The sequence below is a fragment of the Xyrauchen texanus genome, chromosome 11 (assembly GCF_025860055.1).
Source record: "Xyrauchen texanus isolate HMW12.3.18 chromosome 11, RBS_HiC_50CHRs, whole genome shotgun sequence".
Classification (NCBI taxonomy): Eukaryota; Metazoa; Chordata; class Actinopteri; order Cypriniformes; family Catostomidae; genus Xyrauchen; species Xyrauchen texanus.
In genome coordinates this window covers 16,873,858-16,890,565 of record NC_068286.1, presented here as the reverse complement: position 1 = coordinate 16,890,565, position 16,708 = coordinate 16,873,858, and the positions used below count along the sequence as shown (strand labels likewise).

General features: G+C 43.9%; 1 protein-coding gene across 6 annotated transcripts in view; it reads left to right on the top strand.

Moving 5' to 3' along the window:
• LOC127651383 (teneurin-3-like) overlaps positions 1 to 16,708 on the top strand; it is a 348,816-nt gene that overhangs the window by 277,289 nt on the left and 54,819 nt on the right. For 3 of the 6 annotated variants that reach the window (XM_052137165.1, XM_052137164.1, XM_052137169.1), the window contains 4 exons: positions 7,994 to 8,017; positions 9,073 to 9,093; positions 10,242 to 10,388; positions 12,899 to 13,115. In XM_052137165.1, coding sequence (XP_051993125.1) covers positions 7,994 to 8,017; positions 9,073 to 9,093; positions 10,242 to 10,388; positions 12,899 to 13,115 — 409 coding nt within the window. The remainder of the gene's footprint in view (positions 1 to 7,993; positions 8,018 to 9,072; positions 9,094 to 10,241; positions 10,389 to 12,898; positions 13,116 to 16,708) is intronic. The other 3 variants (XM_052137168.1, XM_052137167.1, XM_052137166.1) reach the window with 2 other exon arrangements.

The window sequence follows — 16,708 nt, the reverse complement described above, 5'->3', positions numbered from 1 at the left end:
AAAACTACATCTTGTAAGAGTCTCTAGTTTCATCCGATATGCCATTTTGAAAATGTAAGCGGTTTATCACAAAACGGCACACTGTTCAACACAGTGACCACCGACATGGACTATAGGGCTATTTTTCCCATAGAAATCCTATATTCACTGTGATTTATCACATTGAGAATCAATCGTTTCATCCAAAAGCTGAAAATTACAGGGGCTTTATATGGCGTTAGGATGAAAATAAAGTGAATTTCTAACTGTTCTGAGATCTGTGCAGAAAAACAGCATGCTGGAGGTTAAATCATTCATTAAATAGGGAACAAGGGAGCATCCTATACAGCAGGACTGGGCTGGTAATCTGGCATACTGGTCATTTTCCCGGTGGGCGACGCACTTTGGAACCGAGCGGGCCGGTGGGTCAGCCTCGAAACGGGCAGAATGGGCTGCAATAAGCTAAAATGAGCCGTTGCTTTATGCAGAATCTACCACAAAATGGTACCACGATATGCAGAAAAGGACAGCGAACACCCTGTTTAATGTTTAAGGATGTTTAATATTTTAACTGCAATACTGATTAAGAAAATGCTTCTTGCATTGTATTTTACAGAGTTTTCCAGCTAATTCGCATGCACATTCTATATAGTCTTTACTTACTGATCTCACTGTAAATTCGCCAATAGTAGGCTAAAAGTTGCACTGCTGAAATCGGTCTGTGCTTTCCGAAATTTGAAATATTGTCCACCAGTGGCTGAAGATGCAAATGTTGTTGAGTGTATAGGCACGTGTGAGCTCCCATTTTGGGGTAGAAAAATCAGCAAAAGCAAATATTTTATGTAGTACATGATGATATACAGCAAACCGGAATGTATATTTTATTTACTCAACAACCTAACCCAAATCCCAACACTAAACCTTACCATCAGTAAAGTAAAAATAAAAATTTTGAGCTAAAGTACAATGACTGAATCATGCTCACCTTTGTTTATATTAATGGAATTACTTCCTGGTTCCCACAGGACTAGAACTGATGTCTCGTAGGTTGCGCTTGAGGAAATGTGTTCCTTTTTAATTAATGCAAAAATGTATGATGGCGGATGTCGCTTGTCATTAATTCAGTTGAATGGGGTTGATTTCAGGGTTCATGAACTTTCGGAAGCAGCATGTCAATTTCCCATGTGATCATGTTGGCCAATAAGGTGATTGTCCCTTTTCATTTAAAGGTGGGACTTTCTTTCCTACTGCCACCATATTGCGCGTTATAGTTTCTCCAGTTTATTTTTCTATAAGTGGCCCATCTCATCTTCATTATACTGTCTCTGTAGTATAAGTTAACTTACCAGTGCAAAATCTGGTAAATTAAAATGTACTAATGCGAAGATTGTATAGTAACACATACATTTTGAGTTTACGTTGATGCCACTGACAAAGTCATAGATAAAAATAAAAACAGCATACTTTTATGTAATATTGAAATGCCTGTCACTCAAAACCTCCTCTTTTTATCACACATATACACACACCAACACATGCGTGTGCACATGCCTACAGATAAATCAATAGCACTTACTGCAAGTGCAGAAATACACACAAACTACATCATCTTAATCTCCAACGGCCTCAATTCTCCCTCACATCAAGTCATGTCAGATTCAGGGTAAAAGTCAAAACACAGCTTGGACTGTACATCTTCAACACATTCTCCACACTTTATCATCTCGACCACTAATTAATGAAATGCCCTTTCACAGCACATTAATCCAAATGGGCTCTTAAAGGGTTTCAGGAAGATTGTTTCTCTGTTGAAAGCTGTGGATGGAGGTGTTGGTGTTTGCTAGCCCTTCAGCAATGGTGGGAGGCGGGCAGGGAGAGGTCTGTCACATTGCTAACGTTTGATTGGTTCTGTGGGATGGCTTGAGGTGCCCATGAGCATGATTAAAACACATGTTTGGCCCCTTTGTCAGACTAGTTGTACCTGCAGCTGTGGGGACGTTTATACCGCCATGTGGCTGTGCATAGCAATTATGATAATGGAAATTAATATAGGCCCTTTCTCACTCTCCTTCACTTTAGAGAAGCAGTGATTGAACCAGGCTGGACGCGGTGTATAATTGTTTCCAGATTAATGTCACTTTAATCAGAGCTCTTTGAATGTGCACGTAAATAATGAAGCATTGATGTCCATAAAGGGACGATTGCCTTTTTCCCTCTCCCTCCTTCACTCTCATTCTCTCTCTCTAACTCTCTCTCTCTGTATCTCCCACTCAGGACCATCAATGTAAATGAACAAAACTTTGTTGTAATTAGGTAGTAATTGGCTGCCCTCACTGGCATGATTTCAGCTTAGAGAGTGCGTTAGCTGGTGTTTTTATAACCCACTGTGTAATATGGAGTTGATATGCACCACAATCTACCACAACTGCATAAGCACTAGATTTCCCAGACATAACAGTGAGTGTGTGGAAACGGGATACCCAAAGAATTCAATCAGAACGGACTGACTCTCTTCTCACATATACAAACCTCTCAATCAGTGTCAACCACACACTTGTCCTCCATTCATACTTTATACAAGAGTACCTTTCTTAAAGGCATAGTTCACCCAAAATGAAATTTCTGTCATCTTTTACTCACCCTTAACGTCATTTCAAGAATATGACTTACTTTCTTCCATGGAACACAAAAGACAATGTTTAGACAGCATGTTAGGGAATGACAGCCTCAGTTATTATTCACTCTCATTGTTTTGAAAAAATTTTTTTTAATGAAAGTGAATGGTGATTAAGGCTAACTTTCTACCTAAAATCTACTTTTGTGTTCAACAGAAGAACATGTTTCATTTTTATTTTCCCTCATAAAAAATATAATTAATCTAAATGGAGCAACATCATAACAGCCTTGCATATGCTTGTATGAAAAGGCGGCCTTTTATTTAAGATGAATTGATGTGACTTAGCATATGTAATGTTATGATACGCACACAGGGTTTCTCCCAAAGCATTGTCAGAATTCATTTAATTTAGCCACAGGAAGGAGATGATTTCTCTCATACCTTATCCATACAGTATTCCACAAAGACATACATTCACACGCTCTCTTGTTTTTTGTCTGCCCCCACACACACTCACACACACTCAGGGCCTTATTGTTACGAATGGAGGCAGCGAAGCAGACGAGGAGATGCGGATCCAATCGCAGTTCAACTTTATTAAGTAAACAAGCAAGAAAAAACACAAAGGAAAACCCTCAATGGGGAAATAAACATAAAACTAGAAAACACAGGCAGGGAACACACACCAGGCTAACAACATTCAACGAACGACAAGGAGTGAACAAAAAGCAGGGCTTAAATACACAGTGAGTGATGACAGAATGAGACACAGGTGAAAACAATGAACAAAATGGCAGTGATGATGGCAGGTGGATTCTGGGAAGTGTAGTTCTAAACAATGACAAGTGAGACAGTGGAGCTAAACAAGGGACAAAATGAAAACTATGGAATGCAAGGTGACAAAAATGGCAGACAGAGGGCAACAGTGAAACAAGACAAGGAATTCCTAACATAGCCCCCCCTCAAGGATCGGATTCCAGACGATCACAGTGACATAAAACAAAACAAAAAATGTCCATGACTGGGGGGGGAGCTTGAGGTGGGCAGACAGACCAAGGGGGCAACGAGGGGCAGACAGACAGTCCAGGGGGCAACGAAGGGCAGACAGACAGTCCAGGGGGCACAGAAGGCAGGCAGGAAGTCCAAGGGGGCACAAAGGGCACGCAGGAAGTCCAAGGGGGCACAAAGGGCAGGCAGGAAGTCCAAGGGGGCACAGATGGCCACAGGACAGGGACCGGGTCAGGAGGCCTGGGAGGAGGCCACAGGACAAGGACTGGGTCAGGAAACCTGGGAGGAGGCCACTGGACAGGGACTGGGTCAGGGGGCCTGAGCAGAGGCCACAGGACAGGGACCGGGTCAGGAGGCCTGGGCAGAGGCCACAGAACAGGGACCGGGTCAGGAGGCCTGGGCAGAGGCCACAGGACAGGGACCGGGTCAGGAGGCCTGGGAGGAGGCCACAGGACAGGGACCGGGTCAGGAGGCCTGGGAGGAGGCCACAGGACGGGAACAGGGTCAGGAGGCCTGGGAGGAAGCCACAGGACAGGGACAGGGTCAGGAGGCCTGGGAGGAGGCCACAGGACAGGGACCGGGTCAGGAGACCTGGGAGGAGGCCAGAGGACTGGAACAGGGTCAGGTGGCCTGGGAGGCGGCCACAGGACAGGGACTGGGTCAGGAGGCCTGGGAGGAGGACACAGGACAGGAACAGGGTCAGAAGGTCTGGGAGGAGGCCACAGGTCAGGGACAGGGTCAGAACCCCTGGGAGGAGGCCCTAAAGGCGGTGACCTGGAAGGCTCTGGCGGCGGAGCCGTAGGAGGCTCGGGAGGGGGAGCCTTAGGAGGCGGAGCCGTAGGAAGCTCGGGAGGCGGAGCCGTAGGAGGCTCTGGAGGCGGAGCCGAGGGAGGCTCAGCTGAGGGAGGCTCTGGAGGCGGAGCTGAGGGAGGCTCTGGAGGCTCAGAGGCCTCAGGGGGCGGAGCCGAGGGAAGAGGAACCATGGAGTGCTCGGGAGGCTCAGCTGAGGGAGGCTCTGGAGGCGGAGCCGCAGGAGGTTCGGGAGGCGGAGCTGCAGGAGGCTCGGGAGGCGGAGCTGCAGGAGGCTCGGGAGGCGGAGCCGTAGGAGGCTCGGGAGGCTCAGCTGAGGGAGGCTCTGGAGGCGGAGCTAAGGGAGGCTCTGGAGGCGGAGCTAAGGGAGGCTCTGGAGGCGGAGCTAAGGGAGGCTCTGGAGGCTCTGGAGGCTCAGAGACCTCAGGGGGTGGAGCCGTGGGAGGCTCAGGAGGCAGAGCCGAGGGAGGAGGAACCATGGAAAGCTCGGGAGGCTCAGGGGGCAGAGCCGTGGGAGGCTCAGGAGGCAGAGCAGAGGGACGCTCGAGAGGCGGAGCCCTGGGGGCTCGAGAGGCGGAGCCCTGGGAGGCTCGAGAGGCGGAGCCCTGGCAGACTCGAGAGACTTGAGAGATGGAGCCCTAGGAGGCTTGGGAGGAGGAGCCCTGGGTGGCTCGGGAGACTTGAGGGGTGGAGCCCTGGGAGGCTCAAGAGACTTGAGGGGTGGAGCCCTGGGAGGCTCGAGAGGCTTGAGAGGCGGAGCACTGGGAGGTTCGAGAGGAGCCCTGGGAGGCTCGGGAGACTTGAGAGGCGGAGCCCTGGAAGGCTCAAGAGGAGCCCTGGAAGACTCGAGAGGAGGAGCCCTGGGAGGCTCGAGAGGCTTGAGAGGCGGAGCCCTGGGAGGCTTGAGAGGCGGAGCCCTGGGAGGCTTGAGAGGCGGAGCTCTGGAAAGCTCGGGAGGCGGAGCTCTGGAAAGCTCGGGAGGCGGAGCTCTGGAAAGCTCGGGAAGCTCAGAAGGCGGAGCTCTGGAAAGCTCGGGAGGCGGAGCTCTGGGAAGCTCGGGAGGCTCGAGGGGCGGAGCCCTGGAAGGCTCAAGAGGAGCCCGGGAACGGTCGAGGCTACAGGCGCTGGCTCAGGGACGGTCGAGGCTACAGGCGCTGGCTCAGGGACGGTCGAGGCTACAGGCGCTGGCTCAGGGACGGTCGAGGCTACAGCCGCTGGCTCAGGGACGGTCGAGGCTACAGCCGCTGGCTCAGGGACGGTCGAGGCTACAGCCGCTGGCTCAGGGACGGTCGAGGCTACAGCCGCTGGCTCAGGGACGGTCGAGGCTACAGCCGCTGGCTCAGGGATGACCAAGGCGACAGGCACTGGCTCAAGGACGACCAAGGTGACAGGCACTGGCTCACTGACCTCTGAGGTGACAGGCACTGGCTCACTGATTGTGGTATGCGCTGGCTCACTGACTTCTGAGGCGACAGGTACTGGCTCACTGACCTCTGAGGCGACAGGTACTGGCTCACTGACCTCTGAGGCGACAGGTACTGGCTCACTGACCTCTGAGGCGACAGGCACTGGCTGGGTGACTGTGGTATGCGCTGGCTTGGGTTCGCTGACCGTGGCTGACGAGGGCTCTGGCTCGCAGACCGGGGCAGGCGAGGGTTCTGGCTCGCTGACCGTAGCTGACGAGGGCTCTGGCTCGCAGACCGGGGCAGGCGAGGGCTCTGGCTCGCTGACCGTAGCTGACGAGGGCTCTGGCTCGCAGACCGGGGCAGGCGAGGGCTCTGGCTCGCTGACCGTAGCTGACGAGGGCTCTGGCTCGCTGACCGGGGCAGGCGGAGACTGGGGAGCAGAAGCCTTTCCTATTCTCCTCCTCCGCCGGGCGGACGAAGCTGGCAACGCTGGCTCGTTGGCCGTGGTAGGCGTGAAGGGACGAACCACGGGCGAAGGGAGAGTTACCACTGTGGGAGGAGTGGCAGGGTTCTCCTCGATGACACCCACAGTAAACGGTGAACCGCAGGCCAGCAGAGTCTCCTCCATGAACGCGTGGAGCGTCCAGCCGCGCGTTGCCTGTGGCAACCGCTCCTTGAGCGCACTGTTCAGGCTCGCCCGGAAAAACCCCACCAGGTCGGAGTCAGGGAATTCGGTGGCACTCGCAATCGCGAGGAAATCGCGGATGTGGTCCTCCACCGGACGATTTCCCTGACTAAGGCTGAGCAGCTGACAGCTCGCTTTTCGAACCGCTGGATCCATGTTTGGTCGTTCGTTCTGTTACGAATGGAGGCAGCGAAGCAGACGAGGAGATGCGGATCCAATCGCAGTTCAACTTTATTAAGTAAACAAGCAAGAAAAAACACAAAGGAAAACCCTCAATGGGGAAATAAACATAAAACTAGAAAACACAGGCAGGGAACACACACCAGGCTAACAACATTCAACAAACGACAAGGAGTGAACAAAAAGCAGGGCTTAAATACACAGTGAGTGATGACAGAATGAGACACAGGTGAAAACAATGAACAAAATGGCAGTGATGATGGCAGGTGGATTCTGGGAAGTGTAGTTCTAAACAATGACAAGTGAGACAGTGGAGCTAAACAAGGGACAAAATGAAAACTATGGAATGCAAGGTGACAAAAATGGCAGACAGAGGGCAACAGTGAAACAAGACAAGGAATTCCTAACACTTATAATATTTCACTCCCACACTGAGTACTGGTCGGCGCTGCACTGTGTCTATTGTCCTGTTCATTGTCAGTAATTTGTTGTACTGTCCCGTACTTTGCACGTTTGCACGTGCACTTTATATAGGTATATATAGGTATTTTATATAGGTATTTTATTTCGTTGTGTTGTCTCATGTGGTCCTGTGTTGGTCCTTTGTTGTTTTTATGTAGCACCATGGTCCTGGAGGAACGTTGTCTCGTTTTGCTGTGTACTGTACTAACTGTATATGGTTGAAACGACAATAAAAACCACTTGACTTGACTTGACTTGAGAGGCTCAGGGATAATACAGCTGATATGATGACATTGTGAAACGTGAAATAGCAAACATACAGGAGAACTCATAGACTGTATGCCAATCACTGGGTTCACAAATGTGTGTATGTATTTTGAGTGATAATGTCACACAGTTGAAAACTGATTTAGAAGTGCTCAATGAATACTGAACAGGATGCAAAGCAAATAATTCTTTGTGGGTGTTGTTTCTCTGAATGTTATTGAGGGGGGCTATTTTTAACTGTATTTGGTCCTCAGGTTTTTTGTTTTGATTTTCATTTTGTGTAGTTTTTCGTGTTTAGTGTTGTTTTTGTTATTCTAAAAGTTCCAGAAGTTTTCTTTTAGGGTTTGTGTTTAGGTTTATAATTAGTTTTATACAATAATAAAAAGAAGTCTATTGAATGTTCCCATTTAGGTATCTAAAGTAACCTCTGTGTATGTTTGGTTTTGTATGCGTTTCAATTTGACTGTATTTCATAACATCTTTCTCACATCAAGACTGCAGTATATTCCTTATTCTTTGCTGACTTTTTAACACAACCTCTCCCTCTTTTTCTCTGTCTTCTTCTTTTTCTCTGTAAAGCTCACCCGGAGACATATGTCCAAGGTACTGTGTCTTTTCCTCTTCTCTCTCTCTCTCTCTCTCTCTCTCCCCTGAGCTCTTGTGTCCTGGATTGAGGTCTTTATGACATTTTTATGGTGCATTAATAACCTCTTCTCTCTCCTCTGCGTGTCTCTGTTCTACTATTATTGTGATTCTTCATTCGCTGCTTTTTTTTGGGACTGTCAGAAATCCAATCTAATGTCCTCAGCGCTCTCCTTGTCTAATGTTTCAAGTTCAGAACCATCTCACCCCATAAACCCCAACACCAACAACCCCCCACCCCTCAACCACAAAGCCACATCTGCAGTTTAGCATCTCCTTCATGTCATCAAGTCACAGTCTCGTTCATATCTAAAACAACAGAGTCCTAAAAACATTTATTTTATTTTTTTGAAGATGTGTGCAAATGTGTTTATTTTGTAATGAACTACAAGCTGGTAATGTAATTGAGATCAGGACTAGCAGATTATTGTTTACTGTTACTGGAAATTATTTCACAGGGCTAAATCAGTGCTAAGCCAAGTGTGATTCCAGATTCACATACTGGCATATGGTGCATGAGAATGCCAAGAACTTCCAGAAAGGGTTTTAAAAGATGTTTCTTAACTCTTATGGGCTTGCTTTGATACTTGACTGAACACCTCATTATGTTAGCTCTATCGTGGAACATGTTAGTCTCTTTTTTTATTATGTTTTATCACTCTCTTGAACATTTCATTTTTCTTTTTTCTTTTAATTATCTCATTCATATATTACTAAACAGACAAGGCACCTAGAGTTTCTTGGTATGGTATTTATTCATGCCTTGAGTTACACAATACTTATATGCTGTGGCAATCCTCCAGACGGAGTCGTCCAAACTCAAAACAGCTCCCACTCCTCTTTCAACATCTTGCTTTACTCCTCTTTCCTTTCCTTATTCCTTTTATGGTCATTTGCTTTCTTTTCCCCTTTTGTGTTTTTGGTGTTCTGAATCGTCCTTCACTTGTACTCAAGTGCTCAGATTATTTTTGTTCATTTTCTTTCCCGAATTTTCCTTCCTCCTGGCCCCATAATAGGAGAGAGGATAGGATTTAAAGGTAATGCATACCAAAGCCCCAGGGAGACTGTCACCAGCAATCACTCCACTGTCTCTCTGAGCTTTCTTTCTTTCTTTCTTTCTTTCTTTCTTTCTTTCTTTCTTTCTTTCTTTCTTTCTTTCTGTCTCTCATTTCTTTCTTTCTTTCTTTCTTTCTTTCTTTCTCCCTCCTTCACTCTTTTTGTCTTGAAGCACGATGTCAGCGTGTCTATGTTCCAGTCTCCTCACTGTTTTTATTGTGGTCACTTTTCTCTGCCAAATGCATCATTGTTTGTCTTGACAAATTCAAACGCACACACAAACAATTACTGACACACCTGTGGTCCTTGAGTTTTGTTTGGGAATCCTGTGGGTCCTGTCTCCATGCATCCCTGCAGCCTGACCCCTGGTGTTTGTTAGCCAAGCTGCTACCACAATCCTCCTACCCTTCCCTTGCCCTCCCTCCCCTGGCCTCTCTCGCTTTCTCTCTGATTCCGTCCGGCGGAATGTGACCTGGGCAGAAAGTATAGCGCTGGAGGCACACACTCTTCCATAAGCTCAGATGTCCACCCTATACTTTATGCCACTAGGATTCTCTGTATGCCGTAGCTTCACATGGATGATATTGTTGAGTTATTATTCTCTCACTCTCTGTCACTATTTCCCTTCCTTTGATCTCTGTTTCTAAATTAAATTTTCTTTCTTTTATTTATTTATTTTTTATTATTAATTCTCATTTGGACTCCTCAATCTGTTCATTTTCTTTTTGGGTTTTACCTTAATTTTTCAAACTTATGCCATTCTTTTTGAATTGATTGGTTGGATTGTGTGTGTCGAGTGAGCATCTTATACATCCATGTGAATTTACAGCCTCTGTGCATCTCACTAGGCCTGTATGAAGTCCAGCGTCAGTCTGTGTACACCTCTAAACCTACGTTCATTCACGGTGATCACAGTGTATCTCTGTTTGGACTATTGTCCATTTATTTGTGTTTCACAAGTCGAAGACTCATTGTGTCCTACTGCTGCCACGTATGACCACACTATTGTATACCGTTCACATTAAGAAATACTTACACTCATACAAATACAATCACACAAATATTTATAAACTCACACATACGTAAACATATCCAAACTAGCATATGACAGCTCTATCTATCTCTGCAGAGGGATGCCCAGGTCTGTGCAACAGTAATGGCCGCTGTACACTGGACCAGAATGGCTGGCATTGTGTCTGCCAACCAGGCTGGAGAGGGGCCGGCTGTGACGTTGCCATGGAGACACTCTGTGCAGATGGCAAGGACAATGAAGGAGGTGAGGTCACTGGTGACTGTGTGAATAAACATATACAATTTAAATGGGCTCAGCAGAATTAAAGCATCACACAGAAATACATATGGAAATGCATGTGTAAATATTAGATAAATATTTTGGCAATGATAATCGGGTCATAGTGGATTAGGTAAATTTGCATATTTAACTGTTCATTTGCAGAAACTGACTTGCTTTGACATTGTAATCTTACCCTCAGTGAACATCATGATTATGACATCATAAAAAGATAATAGAATGTGCAGTCTTCAAAAGAAGTGAATATGTGTCATGTAGAATAGAGAACTTATATAGCCATAAGCACATATACAATGTAGTTTTAGTAGCTTTATCCTTCTGTACATTCAGAAAGTGACAAAACCTCCCTTTAGCTTAATTTTGTTTAGTTTTTGGTTCGTTAAGTTCAACAATAGACAGAATAACGATATACAATAAATAATAAATAAGGTGCAGAACGTATGTGGGTAAAGAAATGATATATAAAGTACAGGTATGTGTGGTTTAAGAAAACTATATGTAAAGTTTGTGAAGTGTTTATGTCAAACTATAAAAAGTTTAGCAAGTTTCTCACTATGGTCTCCCTAACCCAATCCATAATGTTTTTCCTTCTCAAAAACCTTAGTCAATGGCAAAATTCAAAGGCATGGCTCTATGACCAAAGACATGTAAATATAAAAAAAAACACGTATTGATCAATCACTAATCTCAATAAAATGGTGGTTATGGCCCGTCGAATCTCTCTCTCTCATTTCGCCACACATCACCTGAACACATTTAATTGCCTAAGTCTTAAGGTTCTCTTATAGCTCCACGAATATCAGAGCATCTCTCTTTTGAAATTGGGTTCGTTTGAATAGCAATTACAAAGAGGGACAGTACTGTAAAAAGATGAGAATACAGACATCGTTTGAACGCTTGACTTTTATTTTTTCATCCAAAAACATAAATACTTTTCTCCTTAAATACATATACATATCCAAAGGTCCCATTATGTGACCTCTAGTATAGTTTGACCTGGATAAGCTATGTTAACAAATTCCGCTATCTGTGGAGGAACCTTTTCATGTACATGTTGACTTTGGTCTTGATGGACCGGATTTAAAACAGTGTGAGAGTTATGAGAGGTCCAGATCTCACATGAAGTTGAGTGATGCTTTTGGCAGGGGTTGCAGGGACACTCGTAAGGCAAAACAAACAGTCAGACACTCTGACTCTATCTCCGCAGAGCAGTGTCAGTGTCAGAATTGGTCTCCTGCTGATTAGCGCAACAAAAGTGTGTGTTTGTGCGTGTGTGTTTGTGTTTGCACATGTGTTCTTTTACAACCCCCTTGTGACAGCGTGCCAGATGTACGCAGTGCTTTTTAGAAACTAGCTGAGATGGATGGCAGAAGTTTATGGCACTTACCTGCAGGAGATCAGATCGCATTTCCACACAAAACATTAACCACATATTTACTGAAAGAGGAGAGAGAGAGAGAAAGTCTTGACAGTGTGAGAGAAGTAAGAAACTGAGGGGGAGTATATCGCGCTCATGTCTTCTGACCCTAAAGGTGAGAGAAAAAGAAAGAATTGGGGGATGGTGTATGGTGCACAGATGCAGAACCATTTAGTGTCTCCTCTTTTATATTCACACACTATAAGCAGTGTGACGTGACCTGTAAGTGAGGATACAGGATATAGTGTGAGATTTTTTAACACTTAGCACCTCATATTTTTCTTTGTTTGTTATTTTATTTAATTTTATTGCATGTGTGGTATGTCATATGTGTGTGTTGAGGGTTGGCTACATTGTGTTGACCAAATGTTTTAATTACAATCTAATGATGCTAAAATGTTTCAGGTTAGGTTTAAAAAATGTATAGAAAATATGTGTGTGTTCTGTTCATCCAAAAATGAAAAATCTCTCATCGTTTACACACCCTCATGCCATCACAGATAAGTATGAATTTATTTCCTCAGCAAAACACAAAGAAAGATTTTTGAAAGAATATTTCAGGTCTGTTAGTCCTCACAATGCAAGTGAATTGTGACCAGAAATTTAAGGTGGAGAATGATAGTAAAAAAGGACTAAAGATATTTATATGTTTCTCACCCACACCTGTCATATTGCTTCAGAAAATATGGATTTAACCACAGGAGTTCTGGCCACCATTCACTTGCATTGCACTGACCAACAGAGCTGAGATTCTTCTAAAAGTCTCCATTTGTGTTATGCAGAAGAAAGAAAGTCATACACATATGTGATGGCATGAGAGTGAGTAAATAATGAGAGCATTAAAATTTTGGGCTGAACCTATCCCTTTCAGAGATGTCCTCATCTGGAAAAACTACCAATATTCTTTTATTATTAATAGTTGTATAAAAAAGTAAAATGTTTTCTTATAGAGCTGGGTCTACGGATGTGGGTTAAGTCAATAGTAATTATAATTAGCTTTATATAAAAAGTAAAATATTTTAAAGTTAATGGTATGTTCATTTGTGTGTGCGTGCAGATGGCCTGGTGGACTGTATGGATCCTGACTGTTGCCTGCAGAGCTCGTGCAAGACTCAACCCTTCTGCCGTGGCTCTCCTGACCCCATCGACATCATCAGCCAGAACCAACCAGTCAGCCCACAGCAAGCCGCCCAGTCCTTCTTTCAGCGAATCAGCTTCCTCATCGGCTCAGAGAGCACGCATGTTATTAACGGAGACAACCCCTTCAACAGAAGGTAGGTCTGCACTCAATATGTACTGCAGTTTAAACCTGGAAAAGAATAGTGAGGAGTGTGCTTGGTTATGAGCTAAAAAAAACTAACATAAAGAGCAGCACTTGTTCATGGCATCTTGTGATGTGAATTTTATGAATTGCACATGTCTAATTATTTCATTGGCAGACGCAAAGTATATGGAATGTTCTCATTTTGCTATAGTCATCCAAGTTCTGCTTTGCCAGTGATCATATGCTGTAACCACCATTACAAAAATAATAAAACAATTACTCCCATGAATGGCTCCTTACTGCCCTCTTAAAGGAATAGTTCACCCAAAAATGAAAATCAGATTCCTGCCTCCTCCTCCACATGACACGTGACCTTACCAATGAGCTAACGTCATCCCTTTCATGAGCGCACAAAGATATGTACGGAAGCAAACCTTTGTAGTTAAAAATTATATAAGTATTGTTTTGTTTCTAAAAATAATAAATCGTTTGGGTTCAGAAGATTGTCGACTGAAGTCGTGTGGATTATTTTGATGCACCCTAAATATGCATTTTGGACCATCAAAAAAAGTACAGTTTAAAGGAGGAGGCCTGAAATGAAATCCTAAAAATCTTAAATTCTGTTTTGATGAAGAAAGAATTATCAGCAAATGTTCATGTTTGGGTGAACTATTCCTTTAATGAATTTATACAGTTGCCATGGAAACAGATGTGCTGACAAAACCTCGTAAGAAGCGAGTGACCTGGGTTTCAGAGAAAAATGTTTTTTTGAAGTTGCATTTAAGTGTAACTTACACTTAATTATGTGGTTTGATTTGCATTGTGTATGTGAGAACACCATTACAGTGATTGGGAAGAGATGTTGGATCTGATAATATCCCGCTTGAATAAGCAGTGCTATTAATTAAGTTATCACATCCAGAACTAAGCATCTTCTCTCTGTTTGCCTGAATGGATATAATAATTTCTTAGTTGTCATGGTCAGCTGCCTTTATGGCTCCATTCTACCTTCCTTTTTCCTTTCGCTCTGTCAATTAAGTGCCTGGTGCTGTTTCGAGTTCCTCTTCGCAAATCTGCTTTTTTGTACTTGTAATGTAATTTCCTTCATTTTGTGGCTGACCACTATTCAGTGACCGCGTAAGCTAATATCTGTGGAAACAAGGGCCTGTAACTGGATAAAAACACAGCAGGCTGACTGATGTTCTGCGACATTACATGTGCTTTTAGTCACATTTGTATTTAAATAATGATACTTGGTAATAATGCAATAACGATCAGTTTGTTTATCTCTTCCCCTGCCTCTCTTGCATAACTCAAGGCACATGTTCAGTTAAGATTGAAATCTCATTGAAGTTAGCTTGATTACTCTCAAAAATAGCTTGGCAAACTGTGATTTGGTCATAACAAATAATACGATTAGCTACAACAAAGAGTTAGACCAAATAGACCAGATGCCGGTGCCCCACATGCGGGGACATTAAACCTTAAAGTGCCTCTGTGGTAAGATAAAGACAAATAATCTGATAAGGGGAGGTGTAGGCTAATGTAATTTAAAAATAAATGCACAAAGCCACGCAGGGCACATCTGTGCAGAATATGGGTCATTTTGGCTCGGTAGTGTGTTTGGCAGTCACAGAATGTAACACAACCATGCGCACCAGACTCCTTCATCCTCCCTGCTCTTGATGAAATAGAGTAATGTCTCCTTAAATAATATAAATGTTTAAATAAACATTACAGTCTCTGGCTTTTGGATTCATTGTGAAGAGTTGAACTTCGATTTTTGTATCTTTGTCCTTGGCCTATTTTAGTTTTAAAGGTGTTGAAGGAGTTATGGCAATGAAAGGATAGAAAAGATATTTGTTTTGGCTGACTAAAGAAAGCCCCTTACTGAGTATACCTATATATCTCCAAGCTCCGAAAGAAAATCAAGCAAAAAATAAAAAAGGCAGTGCTCATCCTAAGGGTAACTACCTATTGATTCAGGGCATAAATGTTGTAAAACAACACGCCACTAGAACAAAAGTGCCAGCACACCAGTTTTCTGGAATTAAATGTCCGTCACATACCGTACCTGTATGCTAGCCGCCTTTCTCCAGATGTTTCATCAATGTCATCTTCAACCGTCCGTTCACCCGAGCACCTGGCTCCCCAAACCCCTGCCTGCATAAATGAAAATATCTTGTTTTCATTTTGCTACATCTTCCCCAACACTATAAGTGGCCTTTTAAGAAGATTAAGCGTCTGTGTGGTGCTTGTTGGCAAAATGGAATGTGTTTTATGGAGTGAGGTTTGGATGGAAAACAACTGGAGCAGTCAGGGGGTCAGTGCTCCAAATAAGCAGAGCAAAGTGCACATTTGTGACCCCTTTAGGAATAAAAGAATAACCCTGAGCACCTTTGGTAGATATCCACCTGGATCCAGCCTTAATCCTTGTGATAGCAATATCATGAAGGTTATTCTTAGAGTGAGGGAGAAGGAAAGGTCATAAAGAGTTAGAGACAGACAGAGAGAGAGAGGAAAATAACAACCTAGGTAAACTATACTGCAACATCATTAACAACAGACTCCTCCACTTTCTCACAGACAGAAATGTCCTGAGCAAATGCCAGATTGGCTTCCAACCAAAATATCACACATCAGACCATATTTACACTCTACATACTCTAATTAAAATGTTCTCATGTTTTGTTGACTTCAAAAAAAAGCTTTTGGCTCAATTTGGAAAGAGGGGCTTTTGCTTCAGTTGATCCATTGCAGCATCGGATAAAAATCAGTGTACACTAACAATAAATTTGCTGTCAAAATTGGTAACAAACACAGATTTTCTCCCTCAGAGTCGTGGAGTGAGACAGGGCTGTAGTCTGAGCCCTACACTATTCAATATATACATCAATGAACTGGCGAGAGCTCTAGAACAGTCTCCAGCACTCCACTAGACACTGAAGTCAAATGCCTCCTGTTTGCAGATGATCTAGTGCTGCTGTCGCTGTCTACAGCTGCATCAAGACCAACTGCACAATTTCTGCCAAACATGGGTCTTGTCAGTTAATCTCAAAACGACAAAAATAATGATATTCCGAAAAAGACCCAGTCGCCAAGAGCAACACCATAACTTCAAATTAGACAACATGACCTTAGAACACACTCAGAACTACACATACCTTGGAATAAACATCAGCAACACGGGACACTTCAACAAGGCTGTGAACGACCTGACAGATTAGGTACAAAGTGCTTTTTACACTATTAAGAAAAACACCTTATAATGCATGCAGAGCAGAATTAAGAATGCACCCACTACATTATATTTACATTTAATGTACCCACTAATGTAATATACATGTACCCACTAATCATTACAATTTAAAAAAGAGCCATTCAATTCCATGCCCACCTAAAATATATATGATACACAAACCCTTCACCACTAAGATACAAAGAGCTAGCCCCAGAGACACCCCCTTCGCCAGTTGGTCTTAGAGCTGACTTTACAATCTAAAACAAGTCCAGCTAAACCCCAGAACAAAACAGCTGCTAGACCAAATAAAATTATTCAGAAACAAAAAGAAAAATTGTCACGACTGAAGCTTAGGCAGGACC